Raw genomic sequence first — 26,159 nt, 5'->3', positions numbered from 1 at the left:
CTTGTGTTCCCTCATGTGCTTTATGTATTGATTTGTTATTAATAAAACATTATATATTTTTTTTAACTATGCGAATCTCTCATAACCACATTAATACCACTACAGGCTGACATTCATCGAGATTTGGTGACATTAATGGAGAATGCTCAAATGACTTTCTGTAATTAAAGTCACTACATCTTTTTTTTCACAAGCTATATCGCCATCAACAATGTAATGTTGCACAGAAGTTGTTTGTATATCGTTGTACACAAGATAACGCCAGTGAGACATGTTTTGAATGATAGCTTTATGTAGCTGGGCGACTGTGATAAAACCGGGATTTTAAAAGAGGCAGAAACTTACGCGCAATCTGCTTCCAAGATGTTTCATCACTTCAAAGTTATTTATCAACAACTCTCGAGCAAATATTTTAACAAACTACAATGTAAAATAATATCTTAATTATAATCCCTTACCAGCTAACCCCCACAAATTGTTCGAGGGAATGCTTATTGTTGGCCATCTCATGTTCGACACACATGGCTGCTGTAAACATAGAAATGGTGCATGATAGCTTCTAGCTAACGTTAGCTGTCAAACTATTTGTCTAGTGAAATAAGAGTGAAACAAACGTGGTTGAAGATCGTTTAATACTCATATTGGTAAGTGGCTATAGCTAACTAGCTACTGTGTCTTTATATGTGTGGCCTTTATGGTGTTGTTAGCTAGAGAAGTCAGCCAGCTAGCCGTTGCTAACTAGCAACCGTGACCAGACAGCATAAGTAGAAATCAGGCTGGGATAGGGTTGCTAAACTGTTTTGGTGATGGTAAAGGTGATTTCACAACTTATAACGGAGCAAATGTTCCATCATGGCTCCCAATTTTGGGAGCTCTGCGGTCCGACCTTAGCAACTCTGGGTCAGGCTGCGCTTCGTTGAGGAAGTTGAGGTGCCTAGTACTAGAGTATGTGGCTGAAAACCTATAGTTCGATCACTGCTGCAGACGACTATTTCTACATAACCCTCCCAAATCGGCGCAACGAAAATGCACATGAGCAGAAATGGAGTGATTGGGAAGCGGAGTCCCCATTTAACGTGGACGAGAAGGCTATACCTTTGAAGTAGAGGAAGAGTTTCTGACCATGACAGAGTTGTATCTGCAACGCTATTGCACTCTCCTTCAGCCTGCCACGAAACCAGTAGACAACAATGGGATATGGGTATGGCTTAAGGGGGTACAAGGTCCGGACCAAAAGAGGAACTGATGGTGAAGCTGTCGTGATCCCTAACAACATCCTGCTGGGGCCACACGGCAGCAGAATATTCTACCCAGGACAGACCACCCGCTGCTATATCTGTGATGCCATGGACCACCAGGTGAAGGATTGCAAGACTGTTACGTGCTGGAGATGCAGTGAGTTCGGCCACAAGTCCAGAGACTGCACGAGTGAAAGCAAGTGCACACACTGCAATGGTGATGGGCACACCTACTTCAACTGTCCACAAGCCTACAGCAACAGAGCAAAGAACGGTGGAAGGGGAGCAGAAACTGAAATGCAACAACCAACACAGCCAGTAGACGAGCCACAGATCCCACAACATGTCCCCAAACAAGATGAACAGCAGAGAGGTGTGGAAGAGGACAAGGGAACCGAGAGGTCAAGAGGAGAAACATCACAAACCCGAGAGCAACAGCCACAATGAGGAGGAGAATGATGACAGCTTCGAGTCTTCAAGGAAGAGCCATCACAAGACACTTCCCTCCCTGATGACACAGGTCCTGCAGCAGACTGGTCCACTCAAATAGAGGCTCATGATGACGATCCACCAAACCTTGCCAGTACTCCGGCCACCTCCCTAGTGGCTACCCTCCTCTGCCCCCAGACACTTCCAGCTCCAATGAAGGTACCCATCCATCAAAAAGTGGTAAGAAATAGCCTGTCTCTTCCCCTCAGGAAAAGGGGACCACAAAAAAGACTTTGAAAAGAGATATAAAAAAACAGCCCTCAATGAGTATCATTAAATAAAAAGGCCATTAACAACTGTATACAAGCAAAATTACAAGCATAACTTTTTTATCAGTAGTGGTCTGTCATCTAATATTTCTAAATGTATGAAAAGTTCAGGTGATTATCTCTGTCCAACAAATGTCAGTATTTATCTTTGAAATGTCTGCCTTCTATTATGCAATGTGTATTTCAAAAAATATTGTCACGTTATTAATTATTGAAAGATTATATTAAAACTTAAACAAACTACAACAAAACAATTATATATGATGAAAATAACCTATCTGTATCTCATAAACAAGAAAAGTAAATGTGATTCTGTGTGTCATTTAGTGTCTGTATTTCAGTGAGAGAGTTCTTGATGAATAAACCCCATATCCCTGCCTCTCAATCTCTTCCTCCCACAGACAAGCCTGTGTCTTCTCTCCAGCTGTGACTGCGATGGAGGAGGTGTCTCTGAGAGTGCTGCCAATGGACCCAGCAGACCGGGGAACCCAGAGGGTCAGACTGGGCCCAGGGCTGATGTCCTCCCTGGGGTTGGGGCTGTGCTCTCCTGTTCTGGTGGCTCTGTCTGGAGGGTCCTGTCTCTGTACTGCCTGGCCCAGGCCTGACCTGGCTGACGGATTCATACAGATAGACATGAAATGTTGTTCTTCAAATCTTATCTTAAACAAAGCTACACCCACACACCTCAGCCTACCCCTAACCCCCAGCCCTAACCCTAGCCCCAGCTCTAGCCCACTTCTCCCCAGCCCATGCCTAAGTCCTAGTCTCACCCCAGTCTCCTGCCCCAAGCTGAAAGGCATCCGAATAACAGTGGTGGTTCAGAGTGTGGAGTTCCGGAAAACCACCCCTCCCAGTTTCATCCATGAACTAGTGAAGGACATGCTGAAAGGGACATATGTCCACCAGAAGCACGTGATCGATGTGGGTGACTATGACACGGACATTAAACTGATCGTCATCGAGAGCCTGAACCCAGAGTCCACCGTGACTGGTTTGGTTACATCTAAGACAGGGGTGGAAATAACGGGGACGAGGACCCTCCGGTATTACAGAGGACAGCTCCAGGAGCAGCCCCAGGTCCTACTGGGAGGACTGGAAGAGGTGAGGACCCAGGAAGAGGCTGCTTCTCAATAATCTACAGTGACGTCTTCTCCTGTCCTCCTTCTCAATAATGTACAGTGACGTCTTCTCCTGTCCTCCTTCTCAATAATCTACAGTGACGTCTTCTCCTGTCCTCCTCCTCAATAATCTACAGTGACGTCTTCTCCTGTCCTCCTTCTCAATAATCTACAGTGACGTCTTCTCCTGTCCTCCTTCTCAATAATCTACAGTGACGTCTTCTCCTGTCCTCCTTCTCAATAATCTACAGTGACGTCTTCTCCTGTCCTCCTTCTCAATAATCTACAGTGACTGACGTCTTCTCCTGTCCTCCTTCTCAATAATCTACAGTGACTGACGTCTTCTCCTGTCCTCCTTCTCAATAATCTACAGTGACTGACGTCTTCTCCTGTCCTCCTTCTCAATAATCTACAGTGACTGACGTCTTCTCCTGTCCTCCTTCTCAATAATGTACAGTGACGTCTTCTCCTGTCCTCCTTCTCAATAATCTACAGTGACGTCTTCTCCTGTTCTCCTGTCCTCAATAATCTACAGTGACGTCTTCTCCTGTCCTCAATAATCTACAGTGACGTCTTCTCCTGTCCTCCTCCTCAATAATCTACAGGGACGTCTTCTCCTGTCCTCCTCAATAATCTACAGGGACGTCTTCTCCTGTCCTCAATAATCTACAGGGACGTCTTCTCCTGTCCTCCTCCAATAATCTACAGGGACGTCTTCTCCTGTCCTCCTCAATAATATACAGGGACGTCTTTTCCTGTCCTCAAATCTACAGTGACGTCTTCTCCTGTCCTCCTCAATAATCTACAGTGACGTCTTCTCCTGTCCTCCTTCTCAATAATCTACAGGGACGTCTTCTCCTGTCCCCCTTCTCAATAGTCATTTTCAATTGTCACATGTGACTCAGTAGGTGAAAGCAATATGGACTCTAGGATGCCTCTTGAATCTTTTTTCTCTTCTCCTGAAGTCTTCAGTTAGTCAGTGCAGTTGGAGGAGAGGAGACGAGTGGAGGAAGTCACTGTAGACTATTGAGGTGGAGAGAAAGACTCTTCAGTGTCTATAATCATGTCTTTATTGTCTGCGATTCCAGGTTTCAGCGTCTCTGAGAGAGATGTTGCACCTGCCTCTGCAGTACCCTGCTACCCTGGGCTCCCTGGGTCTCTCCTGCCCCAGAGGAGTGCTCCTTGCTGGGCCACCGGGGGTCGGAAAGACCCTGCTGGTCCGCTGCCTGGTGGGGGAGGTGGGGGCCAGCCTGATCACAGTCAGAGGACCAGAGGTAAGAGGACATATATACACACATATAAACATGAACGCACACACAGTCACATAGATATGCACATACACACACAGTATTACACAACACACACTTGAATACTTGCTTACTTGAAGCTAGATTTACCCAGCTTTCTTACATATGTTGTTTAGCTTGTGGGCTCGATGTTACACAACACACACATACTGGCTGAATGTAATTGGACTTTCGCTTGCCTCCTCCACACCCCAGGTAGTAGGGTCTCGGCCAGGGGAGAGTGAGGAAAGGTTGCGGGTGGTGTTTGGTCGGGCGCGGGCAGCGGCAGAGGAAGGGCCTTGTGTGTTGTTCCTGGATGAGCTGGACTCTCTCTGTCCCAGACGGACTGGATCCTCCTCACCCGAGAACCGGCTGGTCGCTCAACTGCTCACGCTCATGGACGGCATGGACCAATCAGATCGCTTCCTCATCGTAGGAGCCACTAATCAGCCGGACAGCTTGGACCCGGCGCTACGGAGGCCCGGGAGGTTCGACAGAGAGGTGACTTAATGTTGTTATTCAAACTTAATTCAAAGCAGAAAGTTCCACAGGAGGCACAGTAATGAGTGTGTTGGTCTGTACAGTAACATTCTATCCTGTGCCTGTTGCCTTCAGGTAGTCATTGGTGCAGCAGTAGTTGTCCATCCTGTCTGTTATGTTTCCTCTCTCTCTCTGTTGTCCAGGTTGTTATCGGTGCCCCCACAGCACAGCAGTAGTTGTCCATCCTGTCTGTTATGTTTCCTCTCTCTCTCTCTCTCTCTCTCTGTTGTCCAGGTTGTTATCGGTGCCCCCACAGCACAGCAGTAGTTATCCATCCTGTCTGTTATGTTTCCTCTCTCTCTCTGTTGTCCAGGTTGTTATCGGTGCCCCCACAGCACAGCAGTAGTTGTCCATCCTGTCTGTTATGTTTCCTCTCTCTCTCTGTTGTCCAGGTTGTTATCGGTGCCCCCACAGCACAGCAGTAGTTATCCATCCTGTCTGTTATGTTTCCTCTCTCTCTCTCTGTTGTCCAGGTGGTTATCGGTGCCCCCACAGCACAGCAGCGGTTGTCCATCCTGTCAGTGCTGTGCCAGGCCATGCCAGTGTGTGTCAGTGTGGACTGGGCAGAGCTGGCCCAGAGGACTACAGGGTATGTGGGTGCTGACCTCAGTGCTCTCTGCCGTGAGGCTGCCATGCTGGCTATACGACACAACACACCGGTAAGCATAGACACACACACTGTAAAGTCAGCTCATATTGGTCCTTTGAGCCAGATCATACACACACACCACACCACACACACCTGTTCTACCTTCTATCCAGGTTATTGTCATTGAGATAGTCTTAACATTATTGACTCCTGTTGTGTATCTTGTCAGGGTTCAGGGGAGCAGGCTATCACCATGGAACACTTCCTGTCTGCCCTGAAGACTGTCCGTCCATCCTGTCTGAGGGGCAGTCTGGGACGGACAGACCTCCCAGCCGTCTCCTGGGAACAGATAGGAGGCCTGGAGGAAGTCAAAGTCAAACTACAACAGGTACTGGTGGAACTATACTGGGAAAACAGCAGCATTCCTTTATTCATTCATTCATTCGACCAACACTGAAGAGCAGCAGGCAATAACAGATACAACAGACAGACACACAGCTCTGCTCCAAAGTAGTGCACTAGAGAGTAAGGTGAATAGGGTATCATTTGAGACTTGTCCTGACTTCCTGTCCTCTGTTTCTGCTCTCTCCTTGTAGAGTATAGAGTGGCCAATGCGTTACCCGGAGGCGTTTGTGCGTCTGGGTCTGTCCCGTCCCAGGGGGGTGTTGCTGTACGGTCCCCCAGGCTGTGCTAAGACCACCCTGGTCAGGGCTGCAGCTACCTCCTCCCATTGCTCCTTCCTGTCAGTCAGCGGGGCTGACCTCTACTCTCCATATGTAGGAGATTCGGAGAAGGCCCTGGCTCAGGTAGGGATTTGGAGAGCCCCTCGTCTTAACTGAATGTTCCTATTGTTCTTGTACTAGCATGCAGTGTTAGACATTTTCTGAAGCAGTTCAACTTTGTTATTTGGTGGAATGTTGCTGTCCTGCTTTAATCAATAGAATCACTTTGGTAGATGTTATTGTGTGTACGTGAATAACCTTGTGGTGTGTTCCTGTATGTAGCTCTTTCGTCAGGCGCGGGCCTGCGCTCCCTCCATCCTGTTCCTGGATGAGGTGGACTCTCTGATTGGCTCCCGGTCAGAAGGCCATGTCCCTCAGAGTGCCCAGACCCGCCTCCTGTCTGTGCTGCTGAATGAGCTGGACGGGGTAGGCTTTAGGACCCTGGAGAGGAGAGGAGCAGGGAAGACCCTACAGGCTGAGGGAGTGGAGCACCACCAGCAACAGGAACATGTCAGACATTACATCCTACTACTAGAGCACCAATCAAAACATACACCATATAATCACACAAAAAACATACACACCAACAGCACACTTTATATGTAGATTCTGCTCAGAATCACTGAATTACAAATCACTTAAAGAGTAGCGATTCTGAGCTTCACATTGCTCAAACTGATCGCTTCAAACGTCCTGACAATCACTACTGTCGTTGTTAACATGATGTCCTGTCTGCCCTCCCTGTCAGTTGGAGTACCAGGAGGTGTGTAACAAGGAAGTGATGATCGTAGCGGCCACTAACAGACCAGACTCTCTGGACAGTGCCCTCCTAAGGCCTGGAAGACTGGACCAGATCATCTATGTACCCCCACCTGACCTACAGGTATCTATTACCACCGTAACCTGACCTACAGGTATCTATTACCACCTTTACCTGACCTACAGGTATCTATTACCACCTTTACCTGACCTACAGGTATCTATTACATCCTTCACCTGACCTACAGGTATCTATTACCTCCTTCACCTGACCTACAGGTATCTATTACTGTATGTACGAAGGGCTATATAAATAAATTTGATTTGATATTACCACCGTAACCTGACCTACAGGTATCTATTACCACCTTTACCTGACCTACAGGTATCTATTACCTCCTTCACCTGTCCTACAGGTATCTATTACCACCGTAACCTGACCTACAGGTATCTATTACTGTATGTACGAAGGGCTATATAAATACATTTGATTTGATATTACCACCGTAACCTGACCTACAGGTATCTATTACCACCGTAACCTGACCTACAGGTATCTATTACCACCGTAACCTGACCTACAGGTATCTATTACCACCGTAACCTGACCTACAGGTATCTATTACCACCGTAACCTGACCTACAGGTATCTATTACCACCGTAACCTGACCTACAGGTATCTATTACCACCGTAACCTGACCTACAGGTAACTATTACCACCGTCACCTGACCTACAGGTAACTATTACCACCGTCACCTGACCTACAGGTAACTATTACCACCGTCACCTGACCTACAGGTAACTATTACCACCGTCACCTGACCTACAGGTAACTATTACCACCGTCACCTGACCTACAGGTATCTATTACCATCTTCACCTGACCTACAGGTATCTATTACCACCTTCACCTGACCTACAGGTAACTATTACCACCTTCACCTGACCTACAGGTAACTATTACCACCTTCACCTGACCTACAGGTAACTATTACCACCTTCACCTGACCTACAGGTAACTATTACCACCTTCACCTGACCTACAGGTAACTATTACCACCTTCACCTGACCTACAGGTAACTATTACCACCTTCACCTGACCTACAGGTAACTATTACCACCTTCACCTGACCTACAGGTAACTATTACCACCTTCACCTGACCTACAGGTAACTATTACCACCTTCACCTGACCTACAGGTAACTATTACCACCTTCACCTGACCTACAGGTAACTATTACCACCTTCACCTGACCTACAGGTAACTATTACCACCTTCACCTGACCTACAGGTAACTATTACCACCTTCACCTGACCTACAGGTAACTATTACCACCGTAACCTGAACTGATCATCCCTCTGATCTCACCCCCTCTTTCTCCTCCCCCCTCCAGGCGCGTGTGTCCATCCTGCAGGTGTGTACAGAGAAGATGCCTCTGGATGATGATGTGTGTCTGGAGGAGCTGGCTAGACACACTGACCTTTACTCTGGAGCAGACCTGGAGAACCTGTGCAGAGAGGTACAGAGTACCAAAACACACCTCCCCTGTAAATACAACATACTGCACCTGTCCCTTTAAACCTTCACAATGAGGTACAGAGTACACCAATACACCTGTCCCTTTAATCCTTCACAATGAGGTACAGAGTACACCAATACACCTGTCCCTTTATTCCTTCACAATGAGGTACACCAATACACCTGTCCCTTTAATCCTTCACAATGAGGTACAGAGTACACCAATACACCTGTCCCTTTAAACCTTCACAATGAGGTACAGAGTACACCTGTCCCTTTAATCCTTCACAATGAGGTACAGAGTACACCAATACACCTGTCCCTTTAATCCTTCACAATGAGGTACAGAGTACACCAATACACCTGTCCCTTTAATCCTTCACAATGAGGTACAGAGTACACCAATACACCTGTCCCTTTAATCCTTCACAATGAGGTACAGAGTACACCAATACACCTGTCCCTTTAATCCTTCACAATGAGGTACAGAGTACACCAATACACCTGTCCCTTTAATCCTTCACAATGAGGTACAGAGTACACCAATACACCTGTCCCTTTAATCCTTCACAATGAGGTACAGAGTACACCAATACACCTGTCCCTTTAATCCTTCACAATGAGGTACAGAGTACACCAATACACCTGTCCCTTTAATCCTTCACAATGAGGTACAGAGTACACCAATACACCTGTCCCTAAAATATAGACACTGCCTTCACCAGTCACTTTTAGACACTTGCATGTTTTAACGATAGGAGAGATTCAGCAACGTGTTTGTTTCTACCATAGAATGAGAGCTGTGGGGGTTTAACTGTAATGTTGTCTGCAGGCAGCTCTGTTGACCCTCCAGGATGAAAGTATGGAAGCTTCTAGTATCAAACACCGATACTTCCTCCAGTCTTTACAGAGGATGACTCCCTCTCTTTCGACCCAGCAACTACAGACATACAAAAACCTCTTCAGATGACAACTATAGACCCACCCCATCAGATGATGCCCCGGACTTGGAAAATAAAAATGGCATTGTTTCTTTTCCTTTTTTGGGTGTCTGTTGGCTGTTTATGGTGATGAGTTGACGGTATGTAGGCCATATTACATTAGTACATTGAGATGATTGTAATACATCAGCACAAGCAGGATCTCCACTCCAGTCCTCCAACAACACACACTTAATGTAGCCCGTACAAAAACACCTGATTCAACTTTAAGGGCTTGATGATTAGAATCAGGTGTGCTTGTCCAGGACCACTAAAATATATACTGTTGGTGTATCTAGAGGACCAGAGATCAGAAACTGCTCGTTCATGGTCTTGCCCAGGGAGTCAATGTCCTGATTCACTCTGTCTTATTGGGTAAAGGATCATGGCCAGGCAAAGTCATTGAAATGTTTTGACCTCCCCACAGTTAATGAAATACACAAGTGTGAACTTTAAGTATATTTTAGCTAGAAAAGGTAACTCAAAGTACACTGCTCAAAAAAATAAAGGGAACACTTAAACAACAATGTAACTCCAAGTCAATCACACTTCTGTGAAATCAAACTGTCCACTTAGGAAGCAACACTGATTGACAAATTTCACATGATGTTGTGCAAATGGAATAGACAAAAGGTGGAAATTATAGGCATTTAGTAAGACACCCCCAATAAAGGAGTGGTTCTGCAGGTGGTGACCACAGACCACTTCTCAGTTCCTATGCTTCCTGGCTGATGTTTTGGTCACTTTTGAATGCTGGCGGTGCTTTCACTCTAGTGGTAGCATGAGACGGAGTCTACAACCCACACAAGTGGCTCAGGTAGTGCAGCTCATCCAGGATGGCACATCAATGCGAGATGTGGCAAGAAGGTTTGCGGTGTCTGTCAGCGTAGTGTCCAGAGCATGGAGGTGCTACCAGGAGACGAGGAGGGCAACAACCCAGCAGCAGGACCGCTACCTCCGCCTTTGTGCAAGGAGGAGCACTGCCAGAGCCCTGCAAAATGACCACCAGCAGGCCACAAATGTGCATGTGTCTGCTGAAACGGTCAGAAACAGACTCTGAGGGTCCGACGTCCACAGGTGGGGGTTGTGCTTACAGCCCAACACCGTGCAGGACGTTTGGCATTTGCCAGAGAACACCATGATTGGCAAATTCGTCACTGGTGCCCTGTGCTCTTCACAGATGAAAGCAGGTTCACACTGAGCAGATGTGACAGTCTGGAGACGCCATGGAGAACGTTCTGCTGCCTGCAACATCCTCCAGCATGACCGGTTTGGAGGTGGGGTAGCATTTCTTTGGGGGGCCACACACCTCCATGTGCTCGCCAGAGGTAGCCTGGCTGCCATTAGGTACTGAGATGAGATCCTCAGACCCCTTGTGAGACCATATGCTGGTGTGGTTGGCCCTGGGTTCCTCCTACTGCAAGACAATGCTAGACCTCATGTGGCTGGAGTGTGTCAGCAGTTCCTGCAAGAGGAAGGCATTGATGCTATGGACTGGCACATGTTCCCCAGACCTGAATCCAATTGAGTACATCTGGGACATCATGTCTCGCTCCATCCACCAACGCCACGTTGCACCAGACTGTCCAGGAGTTGGTGGATGTTTTAGTCCAGGTCTGGGAGGAGATCCCTCAAGAGACCATCCGCCACCTCATCAGGAGCATGTCCAGGCGTTGTAGGGAGGTCATACAGGCACGTGGAGGCCACACACACTACTGAGCCTCATTTTGACTTGTTTTAAGGACAGTACAAAGTTGGATCAGCCTGTAGTGTGGTTTTCCACTATAATTTTGAGTGTGACTCCAAATCCAGACCTCCATGGGTTGATAAATTTGATTTCCATTGATGTGATTTGTTGTCAGCACATTCAACTATGTAAAGAAAAAAGTATTTAATAAGAATATTTCATTCAGATCTAGGATGTGTTATTTTAGTGTTCCCTTTATTTTTTTGAGCAGTGTATATTGGCTAACAGCTGATTTAAAAAGTTGGACAGTCATTTTAGCCAACACATGGCTAAGTCAAGGAAGTTTACCAGCAGCATCCTGTGTTGAATACCTCTGCTCTAGTCCCCTTTAGAAGCAGAACAAAACACAACTCTTTCGGTCGGTGTTCAAAGGAAGATATTTATTTCTAAATGTAACAGGGTCTTCATTCACATGTTTCCAGTCAATGTATCTGCCAGTTGAGTAAAGGGAAGTGTGAGTGAGACTCAGACAGAGCTCAGTCTAGTCATAAAGTAACTCAAAAGATTGATAACCATGACTCATTTAAACAAACAGCTGATCATGTGATCAACAGGCAATACTGCATCCTGATTTTAAGGGAATAGAAGTCTCAGTTCTCATGCCCATATTAGTTTACCAATTAAAGTATGCCATTTGGGATGTATCCATACTTCATTCTACGTAGTAGTACACGAGTGTGGATATTGGAGCAGAACCTTAAGTGTTCAGGTTGAAGTAATGAATGTGCAAATCACTGAAACACTGGTGAGTGCTGCTGTAGAGCCAAACCTGACAATGTGATCGACCAAATACCTTTTAACATAAAATAAACCAAACAAGAGCAACACAAGGCAGGTAATGCATATACTGATCTGATTTGCAGTTAAAGAAAATTTCATTTTAGTCTGTTCCAACCAACATGTTGATAAGCTTGGACAGGAAGACTGACAGTGGTTTAAGGAACCAACCAAGACCTGAAGACACAATGCCAAATGTATTTATATACCCACACAATGCCTGAATTATGCATATTATAAATATTGGCATCTCACAGCCCTCAATGCTTATGGAATAATACTGCATTTCTGAAATGTTGACAGAATCAATCTGATAAGCAAATAAAACTGTCTGATATTAACTAGAAGCAGGTGTCATGCATTTCCCTACTACAGTATTAAACATGATTCAAAGTCAGTTTCATTGTCAGTTTCCTGATTTCAGCTAGAATAAATTAACTGTTAAAGAAACAAGTAAAACAAACAAAAAGAGTGTGGTCAGTACTCTAAATTCAGATAACTCTTTTCACATAAAAACACATGCTCTCTGTCTACTGGTTCAACACGGTCAGTAAAGGAGAAGGCAATATGGACACGATCATCAGATCAATAATACAATCAGCTGTATGGACCTTTTAGAGACGGCCTGGGCCTCATCTCTGGCTGTGCCTGAAAACGTTACTAGTTTCCACAGTCCTCTTTCCCCCCCTCAATTCCTCTCAAAGCTCATTGGAGGTGGTCGTCAGAGGGTAGTACCTTGGATCCTCTCCGCCAATTAACTTTGAGGAGTTGAGGAAACCAAGACAGCGGAAGAAAGGATTCAACCGCTAGTAACATTTTCAGACACAGCCTCACATCAACCTAGTCAAACACTGATAACTTGCATTGGCGTGCCAGACTTTACATACAGGTGCATATCTCATGTTAGGATTGGTCCTTAACAGGTCAGAGTAGATCCCAGTGGTTCTACCTTGTGAGGAGAGGATGACAGACACGGTGAATCTGAGGTTCCTCCCCCCGGACCTTCTCCTCCGATGTGTTTTGAGGAGGCGGCAAGAAGAGAGGATGCAAGGAATCAAAGAAATAGAATTGAGATGAGCCCACAGAGACATTCCCTGTTGTCACCCCACTGGAAACAATAGAACACCTACAGTGAAAGTATAGAGTGCTCAAACAAACACATTAACACAGTTCAATTATAGAAGCACCAAAAAAAAAAAAAAAAGGAATAATGTTAAACATTTACAGGCTTTAATGGTGATTATTATAGATCTTTTGTTGAAGTTAAGATTTGTTCAACCCCTCTTCAGAAAACTTTGCAACAGCCCAGGAGGAATCAGCTGTCCTTTAAAAATAAAATGTGCATCTGACTGTCAGTCCGAATATCCTGGCAATGGCATAGACCAGATCAGTTCACTACGCTTTGGCACCAGTCTGGTTTAACGTCCTCAGGCTATGCGGTGGACTCTCGGCAGTGTGTACAGGTGCGTGCAGCCCTGTTTCTGTGTGTCTGGACCTGCACGGTGCACCTGGTCAGGCCGTAGGTGTGGATCAACAGGTGTCTGGCCTTGGCCTGCACGTCCTCCCACGCACTGGCACTAGTGGGCGCTAGAAGCACAATGCACAGAAATAGGTTAGGACACTGGCTCTTCATTTATCTTTCCTCGATTCCTCACATCCGACGCCTCCTTGTTAAAATCAATTGGAGAAGTAGGTCCGAGGGGGAAGGACCTTGGAATTCCAACATTTGAGAAGGGTCGAGGACATAGGATGTGAAGAATGTGCACCCCTTTAGTCCCCCAGAGCTCCCGAGTGGCGCAGCGGTCTAAGACACTGCATCTCAGCGCTAGAGGCATCACTACAGGCCCTGGTTCGATTCCAGGCTGAATCACAACCAGCTGTGATTGGGAGTCCCGTAGGACGGCGCACAATTGGCTCAGCATCATTGTAAATAAGAATTTATTCTTAACTGACTTGCCTAGTTAAATAAAAATCACAGAGACTAATTGAGATACAGAGTGTAGAGTTCCTAAACCCATCAACAGAATGCACATCAAATGCACAACTAACAAAAGGAGAGGAAGTCAAAGGTCACTCACAGAGCCGCAGGTGTGCGAGGGCGGTGGTCTTGTCGCCGGTTAATGCCCACACGTTGAGCTCGTCAACTGATTGGACGTCCTCCAACTTCAGAAGGTCTTCTCTGATTCGCTGAACGTCCACATGCCTGGGTGCCCCTAACAGCACCACACACTTTCAGTTTCATGGAACTCAGAACGTTAACATTGTTTCTCTCTAACGAGTCTTGATGCCATGTGCTGTAAGTTGCTAGCAAAAGACTTGTCCCTTTCATAGCGTGAGAACAATCTACTATTATTTAAACACTATGGGACATTTTTACAGCTCCAGATTAGACAATTGAAAGTGTGTGTAAGTGCAGGACTGTATATTAAAGCAGCTCTATATAATCATGGCAGTTTCAGACAGGAAGTGAATAGAATAAGCATCTGTTCTGATAGATCTGTCTGGTTAACAAAGAGCAGAAATATGTAGTTTCTCTCTGTCCCTCCAGGACATTATGGATTGATCTAGAGCAGCGGTTCCTCTTCCTGGTACTGGGGACACAAAGGGTCCTAGCAAACCAAAGGCTTGATAAATTAAAATGTACCTTTATGCCCCCAAGACCAGGACTGAGAACCACTGATCTAAATCACATACAGTACACATAGGTTAATACACTGGTTCCCAACTCCAGTCCAACAGCACAGATTTGTTGTAGCTCCAGACAAACACCTGATTCAACTAATCATCATCCCCTCAATGAGTTGAATCAGGCGAGTTTGTCCGGGGCTACAACAACGTGTACTGTTGGGGGGACTGGAGGAGGATAACACTGGGCTAATATATGAACTGTATTATGTGTAGCCGTGGTCTCACCCTCGAGGACGATGACTCCCGTGTCTCGTATGATGCGTATCGTTGTGAATAGCACCAGGATAGAGAAGATGTAGGTACAGATGGGGTCCGCCAGCTTGTACTCTGGCTAGGGAGAGGGGGGGGGGGGGGGGGGGGGCAATGGTCAAGTCAATCTAACAGCTTGGTCGTTAGGCTCAAACTGAAGGAAACAGACAAACAGTTCCTTTTTATGTGGACTTGTCCAATAAGGCAGCATTTCCCAAACTCGGTCCTAGGGCTCCCCCTGGGTACAGGTTTAGGATTTTGCCGTAGCGCGACAGCTGATTCAAATAACCAACTTTGAATCAGTTGTACAAAACCAAAACGTGCTCCCAAGGGGGGCCCCAGGCCCGTAGGTACAAAACCAAAACGTGCTCCCAAGGGGGGCCCCAGCACAGAGTTTGGGAAACCCTGCAATAAGAAACTAAATGTGCGTTTTCCATTGCATGGACTACTGAACACGACCATGGCCCGACCAAGCAAGCCCTTAAACCATCCCATTCAGCCCTTCAACATTAAAACAGTTCCTGCTCCCAGGTCAGACGTTGTAGCCTACCTTGAAGCGTACGATGTAGGCAGCTATGAGGACCCCTATACTCTGGACCAGGTCTCCCAGTGCATGGATGAAGGCTGCCCTGACCGCCAGGCTGCCCTGGGGCCCCTGGGCTGGGGGTCCATCGTGGCTGTGGCCGTGTGAGGGTGGAGGGGGAACCCCGTGTGAGTGACCATGACCCCCGTGGGAGTGGAGGTGACCGTTACCGGTCTGGTTCAGGAGGAAACCCATACTATATAAATAATTATGAGAGAGAGGAGAGAGAGATGTCAGTTTAACTTCTGGTGGCCGTTTATATACTACTATGTTTAATCATTACTATACATGATTGAGGCTACACTATCAATCAACACACGGCACGCTCATCTACACACGGCACGCTCATCTACACACGGCGCGCTCATCTACACACGGCACGCTCATCTACACACGGCACGCTCATCTACACACGGCACGCTCATCTACACACGGCACGCTCATCTACACACGGCACGCTCATCTACACACGGCACGCTCATCTACACACGGCACGCTCATCTACACACGGCACGCTCATCTACACATGGCACGCAACATTTTTTAAAAGCCTTTATTCATACAGGTTTTTCCTCATTGAGATACCATCTTTTAAAGAGAAACCTGGTCCAATAGCAGCAGGGGGAACAACATTTCAGACAACTTACATGCACGAACACTACATTAAAACAAACCTACACACACACACACACACACACACACACACACACACACACCACAGTACAATGATATTATGTAAAAATAAAAATCATGACTAAAAAACAGCTGTCCTAAACAATTACACTATGATATTTACATGGAACAGGTGTTTAAACTCCACCAACATGACTAGATCAAATGTTTAGGAGAGATTCAGGACCACGGAGCTGAGTAGCTAAAACTATTTCTACCATGACCGGTTCTAATTCTTGTTACTGTTAAAAGCAAATGGGGCCGTAATTTATATTTATTTACCGACATGATAAAAAGTGGCATTTTACCCAGTATGGCCTTAAACACTGGTATACACTAATTTATAAGCCTACGCAAGGTCAATGACGACCAGCCAACAGCACTGTTGAGATCAATGTGTTAAACGTTTTTGATTTGTAAGGAACCTGAGGACCACATGATATACTGAATCAAGTGCTCTTGGGGGTAGTGGTTGAGGCCTGCATATATAGAACACCACTCAAATCTAAAACCGGCAGTAATGTACATCGTACCAGCTCCCTTCTGGCCTCCAAAGAAAAACAAGCCTTATGCCGGTAATAAAAACCTATTCTCAGCTTGAACTTCCTTATCAAGTTCTCCACATGAACAGTGAAGCTCAGCTTGTCACCATCCCACACTCCCAAATATTTGTACACTTTGACTTGCTCTATAGTATGTCCAGCCAATGTAGCAATGACATGATTGGTAACATGCCTGGCATTTGAAAATACCATGCATTTTGTTTTACTCGGATTCAGAACCAGCTTTAAAATCATACAGATTCTGTTGTGATGTTACATGCTCTTCAGGTATTCTCAAAAGCTTAAGATAAACTACAACCACTTGAATAAAGAACAGTATCATCTGCATAAAAATGAGCATCCGCTGTTTCAATATGATCCCCAATGTTGTTCATATACAAAATGAACAGTGAGCCCAAAGGTAGACCATTGTGGAACACCTGAGCACAACTCTATGGACAACCATCCACATTGTTTACAATTTGATTGGTTTATAAATACCCATCTAGAGCATGACCAGTAACTCCACAACAGCATGTTCCACGGTGTCAAATTCCGTCGACAAATGAATAGACAGACACACAATGTAACTTCTTATCAAGAGAAGTGGATGTCATTTAAAACCTTCAATGTTACTGAAACAGTGCTGTGGCCAGACTTAAAACCTGACTGCATTCATCACACGACACGCTCATCAACACGCCCCACGCTTATCACACTACATGCGCCATGCTCATAAACACGCCATGCTTATCACACTACAGTCGTGGCCAAAACTTGAGAATGACACAAATATTAATTTCCACAAATTTTGCTGCTTCAGTGTCTTTAGATATTTTTGTCAGATGTTACTATGGAATACTGAAGTATAATTACAAGCATCATATGAGTCAAAGGCTTTTATTGACAATTACATGAAGTTGATGCAAAGAGTCCTGGCATGCTGTCAATTAACTTCTGGGCGACATCCTGACTGATGGCAGCCCATTCTTGCATAATCAATGCTTGGAGTTTGTCAGAATTTGTGGGTTTTTGTTTGTCCACCCGCCTCTTGAGGATGGAACACAAGTTCTCAATGGGATTAAGGTCTAGGGAGTTGCCTGGCCATGGACCCAAAATATTGATGTTTTGTTCCCAGAGACACTTAGTTATCACTTTTGCCTTATGGCAAGGTGCTCCATCATGCTGGAAAAGGCATTGTTTGTCACCAAACTGTTCCTGGATGGTTGGGAGAAGCTGTTCTCGGAGGGTTGGGAGAAGCTGTTCTCGGAGGATGTGTTGGTACCATTCTTTATTCATGGCTGTGTTCTTAGGCAAAATTGTGAGTGAGCCCACTCCCTTGGCTGAGAAGCAACCCCACACATGAATGGTCTCAGGATGCTTTACTGTTGGCATGACACAGGACTGATGCTAGTGCTCACCTAGTCTTCTCCGGACAAGCTTTTTTCCCAGATACCCCAAACAATCGGGAAGGGGATTCAGAGAAAATGACGTTAACCCAGTCCTTAGCAGTCCAATCCGTGTACTTTTTGCAGAATATCATTCTGTCCATGATGTTTTTCCTGTAGAGAAGTGGCTTCTTTGCTGCCCTTCTTAAAACCAGGCCATCCTCCAAAAGTCTTCACCTCACTGTGTGTGCAGATGTACTCACACCTGCCTGCTGCCATTCCTGAGCAAGCTCTGTACTGGTGGTGTCCCGATCCCGCAGCTGAATCAACTTTAGGAGACGGTCCCTTTGCTTTCTGGACTTCTTGGGCGCCTGAAGCCTTCTGCACAACAATTGAACCGCTCTCGAAGTTCTTGATGAGCCGATAAATGGTTGAATTAGGTGCAATCTTACTGGCAGCAATATCCTTGCCTGTGAAGCCCTTTTTCTGCAAAGCAATGATGATGGCACGTGTTTCCTTGCAGGTAACCATGGCTGACAGAGGAAGAACAATGATTCCAAGCACCACCCTCCTTCTGAAGCTTCCAGTCTGTTATTCGAACTCAATCAGCATGACAGAGTGAGCTCCAGCCTTGTCCTCGTCAACACTCACACCTGTGTTAACAAGAGAATCACTGACATGTCAACTGGTCCTTTTGTGGCAAGCTGAAATGTAGTGGAAATGTTTTTTGGGGATTCAGTTCATTAGCATGGCAAAGAGGGACTTTGCAATTAATTGCAATTTATCTGATCACTCATAACATTCTGGAGTATATGCAAATTGCTATCATACAAACTGAGGCAGCAGACTGTGAAAATTAATATTTGTGTCATTCAACTTTTGGCCACGACTGTACACACTACACGCTTATCTACACACGCCATGCTTATCACACGCCACGCTCATCAACACTACACACCGCACTTATCATCAACAACACTCAACACACGCCACGCTCTAACCAAGTGAGTCACACAATTGAAAAGTAATTTAGCTCCAGTAGTGTGGAGTGGAGACGAGAAGACCTTTGGACTGCAGTAGTTTATGACATGTCATCATACACTGACTGTGGATCTTTTACAGCCAGACACACTGCGCTCCTTGGCTGGAGACAAGGAAGCTTCATCATTCATTCATTCAGTCTAACTGGAATCAGGAATCCCTCCCTCCTCTCCACAGTCAGGGCAGATGAGCTGATGAGTGTTCTGGTGCATAATGACTGCTCTCTGTGTGTGTGCATGCATGGGTGTGTACTCAGCTACTCACACTAGGTTGACAGCGACCCCCACAGCTGCAGTGATGAGCATGGCATCTCCGTTGATTTCAAAGTCCTGACTGATAGTTCTCTGCACCGCCTCGTTCAACAACACCCCCGTTAGGATGTAGATGAGTAACACACTGATACCGGCTGAGACCACCTCTATGGGGGGTAGAGACACAGACCAAATAATGTACCGACACGTTTATACTGGACAGCTGAATGTAATATGTTAACAGTTTACTGTCTGCATCTATTAAACAGGAGGCTCTGAAACAGTAGTAACCTCTGAGCTTCTCAATCACAAAGTCACTTTCCTTACACAGTCTGAGGAGAGAAACATGATACAAGATCAAAACACTGCTGACCTCACATTCCATCTCAAAATTAAGATACATCTAGAAAGTTCTGTTTATGGAACAAGACGAGTAACAGTAACGTACCTAGGCGATGCAGTCCGAAGGTGAATCTGTTGGTGGGTGGTTTAGCAGAAAGCCACAGTGCCAGCAGAGACACCACTATCCCAATCAGGTCAGTTAACATGTGGAGAGCATCAGTCATTATGGCCAGACTGTTAGCTACATAACCACCTAGAGACATTACAAATACATTATCAGCAACACATTTTTCACTTAGAGCCCCCAAAAGGCTAGGGCCTATGACTGCACATGTGGGTATGGATGGAACTGGGTGCTTAGACCTGAGAGCCACTGCTGCCCTCATGAGGAGTTCAGATTGTGGCCCCACCCCATCAAAGTTGCCTATCCATGACCTACATTATAACCTACTAATACATTAGGCTACATAGATAGCTGTTAGCTACATCTCCACTTACAGACAGCTGTTAGTTCATTCAAAACTGGAATTTCTCAGAACATAATCAAACACACATTACATTTCTCATCTTAGGTGTATGTGTGAATTGTTATGGCAGCAGGTGATTGTACACATACATGCATGCTAATATCACCATGTGTTGAACATTCCTCCACTCTTCACCTGGGGCCAGGTATGAGGGGGGACGGGTATGACAGACTAAGATTACAGATCCAATCACAATGTTGATGTGGGAGATGTAGGATCTGAAAAGAAACTAACTGAGTAGTCTACCATCGCTAACACTCTTAATTCACCTAATAAAAGGTGTTGATGATTAGTTGGTTAGTGGAATCAGGTGTGCTCTAGCTCGTGAGTAGGTCTACTCAGGCTACTTCAGATTGGAACTTGGAAGTCAATGCTCCAAACATCATACCAAATTGATTTGATTGGAACTTGAAGGCCACAGTACTAACAGTGTATAATGAGAGTCTGTAGTCAGTACTGTAACAGACTAGTGTAGTGTGTTTTGTTTGCTCACCTATCAGTTCTCCAATCATGAAGAGGAAATATAACACAGAGGCACACGCCAACTTCTTCATCACTCGCCTCCGTTTAACCCCCTCTCTCTTCCTCGTGCAGCTCTCACACTGCGACCGGTCCATGTTGACACCGGGGCTCCCCAAACTCCCCGAGGACGAGTCGAGCAGCGAGTCGTCATCATCCACCACCACTGTGTTCACCGCGACGCCGTTCGACGGTGCCCCTGCTGCGTAGTCCTCCATCTCACCGGAAACCACCACTTTGAGTTTGTTGAACTTGGGCGCCTCATCCTCCGCGAGCTCGTCCCCAGAGAGGTCAAAGGGGGCCGTGTCGCTCAGGTCCCAGTCCTCAGGCTCCTTCCTAAAGGCGGACCGCACCTTGCTCATGAAGCTCGCACCACCTGACATCATTAATGCCAGTTGTTGACAGTTCAGGAGCTGTTAACTTTCAATTATGCCGGTCCGAGCTTGGTGTGCTTCTCACCAATGTCACCGTCTTATAAAGTACTGAATCAGAGGTTGTGGCTGTAACGTTACATCGGTGTTGACACACCTGAAACGTGGAAATCATTAATCATTAGCAGAAAGAAAAAACGTCCTATCGTTACTTAGAACACACCCATTGTCTGTTAAAACGGCACAGTAGAATAAATATACTTGATTTATTTTTTAAATGTAATATCTAACTGCACAACAGGTTGACATTTGTAAGTATGTTTCGATCCTCCGTGTAACAGAATATTCCGAGGTGGACATTGATTTAAGGTAGCCTACATATTCATTATTTCATGCACTGAAAACGATAACCATTCCATTTCAGAGAATTCTAATGATTCAATTGGGTATAACAGCACCTCCAACAGAAAAGCACACAAACAATGCATCCACACTCGGCTGAATCAAAACAGCTTGCTAGTTGTCTGCATGCAAATTCCTCGTTGTCATTAAAGAAATTAACGTTGAAAACATCTTGTTGACTACACAATAATGTCTGGCAACAACTAGCGGGTCCAACAAATCGATTCACCATTGACAGAAGAGGGGGAGGCTTGATTGGATAGCCAAGCTAGCTCGGAGACTCGAGTTCTGTTTAACTGAGCTGAAAACATCACATTCCTCTTACAACATTAGCGCTAAAATTACCGATCGTCGGCCTTTTCTAGGGGAGACCATTTCCTCACTGTGATTGTATTCAAAACCATTTCTCTAACATCAACATCGCACCGTTAATAGTTTGAGAAACAAGTAATCAAGCTAAATTCGTTCAAACAGGAAGTTCAAACACAGTCACATGAGTGACGCCCTGTCACATGATGTTTTCCAGACGTTGCCATTCTTGATGGAGAGCTAATTTCAAAGGTAAAGTGTTCAAAATGATCTGTATATTTTACAATATAACATGATTGCCTCCATTTGGAATGACTTGAATGTGTTTGGCTGCCTTAGCTAACTGTATAGAGTGGACAGCATTTCTAGATTTATTCAGAATGGCATAGCTAGCTAACATAGCCAGGCACCATAGCACTCTCCTAGACGTGCTGATATCAAACTAGCTAGCTACTATTTGATCTATTTTATTGATACCTGGTTGTGTTGTCTGAGTCAAGCATTCATTTACAAAGGACATTCAGCCAGGGCTTGCCAATCCTCCCCTGAATAGCTACTGGCTTTTCAGGCATCTGCTCCAGCCCTACTGTAACACACCTGAATCTACTAATCACCTTTGATCAGCTGAATCAGGCGTTTTAGAGCAGGGCTGGAATAAAAGTCTGCACACTTCTCCAAGAGGAAGTGGGTTTGCAAACCCTCAGTAGGTTCAAGGGTCCAAGTGGCTAACATATCCAGTGTTTCCCTTATATTAATTTAGCAGTGGTGGGGCACCATTTTTTTTAAAAACAAGTTAACTTTTAAAAGTTCATATTGTGTTAACTCCTACCCAAATAATGTTGTTGACTCATCCTATACTTGTATTTGCATAAAATAAAAAACCCACCTTAAACTTTTTTTAAATGCTTGCTATTTTGTCATATAGTGTGATGTTATACTCCTCAGAAGGATGAGCTGGCCAATCAGTGGTCTAGAAGAGGATGAGCTGGACAATCAGCAGTCCACTTGCATTAATATTTTTAATAACCAGTATACGCCCACACCATTCCAACACAGAAAAGCTTTGTTGACATACTTAATTACAATTATTTTGGAAGGAAACAATATCAGTGAAATAGTTAAGTATAGGTCATATTTCATAGAACTCTGGAAACACCAGGCACACCGCTAAACATCGCTAATTTTGCCGCTGCTGCTTGCTTTCTTTAGGCTGTAGAATCAGACAGTGACAAACAACATGGAGACAGAGGGGAGGGCAGATGAGAGTTCCTCGTCTCAGCGTGACCCTCCTCAGAACACTGGCAGCTACGGTAACTAGTAATGAGTTGCACATGCTTATCTCAACTCTGAATCAGTCCCTTATGCCTGATTTGGACTACAGAACCAAACTGAACCAAGTTGAGAAGTACTGGGCTGGCCTGGTCACATATTCACAAGAGTTTCTGAAACCATGCTGGACAAGACATTGTGAAAATGAAATATTGGAGCCAGGACAGTACGGTTCGTGTCTAACCTAGAGTGTGAATCAGTCACTTTTCAGTGCTTTTCCACTGGCAGGCTTTGCACCACTTTTTGGTCCAAAGATGTTTATTATAATAATCAAATAATTTGGTTTATGCTTACCTTATATTTGTCTTATTGGAATTGGAAATGTGTTCTTTGTATATCTTTGTATATCCCCGTCTCCCTGAGATACTCTGAGTGTGAGATCACGGTCAGGGTCTGCCATTATCAGCGGCGGCCCTGGAGCAATTGGGGTTAAGAGCAATTAGGGTTTTTCACCTTGTCGACACGTTGATTCGAACTAGAAACCTTTTGGTTACTGGCCCAACACTCTTAACCGCTAGGCTACCTGCCACCTCCAAGACCTGTCCCAAAAAAGCCATGGACCTACCCATGTACCTAGGCCATGGACCTACCCTGACATGAGGTCAGACTGAAGGGAGTGGGACTGGTCTTTCTACATATGACCGGTTAGAATTGTCAGTGTGTTTGTTATTGCCCCTCAGAATTCAGCCTGACTCCCCAGGACTCTCGGCCTACAGAGGACTCCCAGCCTGCAGAGAAATCAGTCCCTATTGAAGAGCCCATTGTAGTGGACAGAAAGGCCATAGAGAAACTGACAGAAGGCCTGCTCTCTCACTACCTGCCTGACCTCTACAGCTCCAAACAGGCTCTGTTGGAACTCAAGTTAGTATTCAAATCACATCAGACATTAAAACAAACCCTTGGGTTGCATCCCAAACGGAACTGTATTTCCTTTAAGGTGCACTACTTTTGACCAGGGCCCATAGGGTAGTGCAATATGAAGGGAATAGGGTGCCATTTGGGATGCACTTCTTTTTTCCTCTAGTCCAGTTTCATCTTTCACTTTTAGTTTATTAGGAGGATAATGATAATTCACAGATCACATCTGAATTAGATTCTACTTTACAAGATAGTTAGTATTCTCTGTCCCTGTTACAGATGTTGTGGTGTGTGACTGTCATGTGTTTGTGGCTGTTATGTTCCTTTCCTTTCCTCTTGACCAGTCAAAACCAAGTCATCCTGCTGGACACACTGGACCAAGAAGTCACCAAATTCAGAGAGTGCAACTCCCTACTGGATCTAAACTCACTGGTACATTTGTCTGTCTTTCTGTCGCTCTGTCTGTCTGTGTCTGTCTGTCTGTTGTTTCTCTGTCGCTCTGTCTGTGTCTGTCTGTCTGCCTGTTGTTTCAAACATACATAGCATCTGAAGAGAATTCTTTCATTGTCTACCTGTCCTGCTCCCTGTAGGACTGATGGATGTTTGTTTCAGTTCACAGAGGCCAAGTTTTATCACGGTAAACTGGTGAACATACGTAAAGACATGATCATGCTGCACGAGAAGACAACTAAACTAAAGGTGGGTGAATGTTTCTTTTTCTTCCCAGAATGGACTATTGTTGCTTAGCTATTTCTCACCACATAGTTTCTCCTCCACCTCCTCCATGCATTCTCTCCTTTTCTATGGTAGCAGTTGATAAGAAATGGTTGTTTTAAATGTAAACTTACATTTGAAATGACTGACAATGAATTGAATGGGAAACTGTGATGAAATATTTTTTTTAAACAATTTGTCTCTCTCTGTCTCCAGAAAAGAGCGTTGAAGCTGCAGCAGCAGAGACAGAAGGAGGCGATGGAGAAAGAACAACAGAGAGAGAAGGAGCTGGAGAGAGAGAGGCAGCTGATTGCCAAACCTGCCCAGAGAACATAGAACCATCCATGAACTCTAACTCTGTCACTGCCAACTATACTATAGAGCCAATGACGAGGGATGCAGCACACATGTCGAGGGCTCCGGTCCTGACCCCATCTTTGGTTGTTGAACAGTAGACCAACTCTATTCCTCAAGATGACACAGTTCATCCATGGTTGTTGTCAGAAAGTCAGACATGATTTGGTCGCTTGTATGCAGAGGTGTTAGGACAAGTACTGCTTGTAGGTAGTTTTATATTCAGAGGTGTCAAGACAATTACTGCTCCTTGTTAGTTTTTGTGGCCAATCATGCTGTTTAGATCAGAAACAGCACACGCCAGCAGTGATTATTCCTCACTTCCTCCTAAATGGCTGTAATAATAGAGATGTCTGAGGTGAATAAAAGAGAAGAGCAGATGAAGTCAATCAGAATCAATCTGGTTTAATACAAGTTGTAAAAGAGAGACTCCTCCAGCACAGAAGCAGAGAAAATGTCTCTAAACTGTTTCTCTAAGTGTGTTTTGAGTAAGTTTGAGGGGTGAATGCAGCATATGGGGATGTGTGAAACTTCCTCCTCAGCATGAAGTGTCCCCACTAAGATGCTTCAGAATGGCGGTCACCTGTGCTGGCAAAGCAGAGGTCCTGGGGTTCCAGCTGAATTAGGAGGAAGCAGTCCCCACTAAGACACTTCAGAATGGCGCTCACCTGTGCTAGCAAAGCAGAGGTCCTGGGGTTCCAGCTGAATTAGGAGGAAGCAGTACTCACCAAGGAAGCAGTGATCCTTTGCATAAGAAGGCCCTTATATTCTAATGTCACAGCACCAATGTTCTGTAAACACCAGCCGAGAAGCTTGTAGGAAGTCACAACATCAGCTGCTACAGAATCACAGTGTCACAGAATACAATAACAATCAGTGTCCTCCAGTCTGGCGTCCACCACTATCAACAGATATGAGAACAATCCATAACATTCAGTATCAAGTCTAGTGACCATCAACCCGTATCATGTGTGTTACACA

The 26,159-nt window shown here is 45.2% G+C and overlaps 3 protein-coding genes across 11 annotated transcripts; 2 read left to right on the top strand and 1 right to left on the bottom strand.

Annotated features, from left to right (window-relative positions):
* Window positions 1-345: 345 nt before the first annotated feature.
* Window positions 346-9,579, top strand: afg2b (AFG2 AAA ATPase homolog B). Of its 3 annotated transcripts, none has more exons than XM_031831311.1 (11): window positions 351-1,907; window positions 2,398-3,097; window positions 4,203-4,388; window positions 4,617-4,901; window positions 5,414-5,599; window positions 5,759-5,917; window positions 6,126-6,335; window positions 6,534-6,761; window positions 7,000-7,134; window positions 8,411-8,536; window positions 9,368-9,579. In XM_031831311.1, the coding sequence occupies exons 2-11, from the start codon at window positions 2,432-2,434 to the stop codon at window positions 9,503-9,505; spliced, it is 2,319 nt and encodes a 772-aa protein (XP_031687171.1). In that variant the 5' UTR covers window positions 351-1,907; window positions 2,398-2,431; the 3' UTR covers window positions 9,506-9,579. The 3 variants fall into 3 exon arrangements, 2 of the variants coding, with proteins under 2 accessions (XP_031687171.1, XP_031687170.1); XM_031831310.1 differs by having other exon boundaries at window positions 352-644; XR_004210914.1 differs by lacking the exon at window positions 9,368-9,579 and having other exon boundaries at window positions 346-644; window positions 7,000-7,289; window positions 7,396-8,528.
* A 2,042-nt stretch (window positions 9,580-11,621) lies between these two features.
* slc30a4 (solute carrier family 30 member 4) lies at window positions 11,622-22,523 on the bottom strand. Of its 7 annotated transcripts, none has more exons than XR_004210916.1 (8): window positions 21,960-22,071; window positions 20,816-21,369; window positions 19,902-20,048; window positions 19,467-19,620; window positions 15,527-15,755; window positions 14,953-15,054; window positions 14,118-14,252; window positions 11,622-13,626 (listed from the first exon to the last, which is right to left on the bottom strand). XR_004210916.1 is itself a non-coding variant. In XM_031831315.1 (8 exons), the coding sequence occupies exons 2-8, from the start codon at window positions 21,225-21,227 to the stop codon at window positions 13,472-13,474; spliced, it is 1,338 nt and encodes a 445-aa protein (XP_031687175.1). In that variant the 5' UTR covers window positions 21,228-21,369; window positions 22,401-22,523; the 3' UTR covers window positions 11,622-13,471. The 7 variants fall into 7 exon arrangements, 5 of the variants coding, with proteins under 5 accessions (XP_031687175.1, XP_031687173.1, XP_031687176.1 ...); XM_031831315.1 differs by lacking the exon at window positions 21,960-22,071 and adding an exon at window positions 22,401-22,523 and having other exon boundaries at window positions 14,953-15,058; XM_031831313.1 differs by having other exon boundaries at window positions 14,953-15,058; window positions 21,844-22,357.
* bloc1s6 (biogenesis of lysosomal organelles complex-1, subunit 6, pallidin) lies at window positions 22,089-25,567 on the top strand. Its single transcript, XM_020473826.2, has 6 exons — window positions 22,089-22,175; window positions 23,133-23,233; window positions 23,933-24,113; window positions 24,455-24,542; window positions 24,723-24,809; window positions 25,041-25,567. The coding sequence occupies exons 2-6, from the start codon at window positions 23,161-23,163 to the stop codon at window positions 25,158-25,160; spliced, it is 549 nt and encodes a 182-aa protein (XP_020329415.1). The 5' UTR covers window positions 22,089-22,175; window positions 23,133-23,160; the 3' UTR covers window positions 25,161-25,567.
* The last annotated feature ends 592 nt before the right edge of the window (window positions 25,568-26,159 follow it).

Source organism: Oncorhynchus kisutch, linkage group LG8, assembly GCF_002021735.2.
Source record: "Oncorhynchus kisutch isolate 150728-3 linkage group LG8, Okis_V2, whole genome shotgun sequence".
Classification (NCBI taxonomy): Eukaryota; Metazoa; Chordata; class Actinopteri; order Salmoniformes; family Salmonidae; genus Oncorhynchus; species Oncorhynchus kisutch.
Note: the sequence above shows the minus strand (reverse complement) of the source record. Positions and strands in the feature narration are given on the sequence as shown.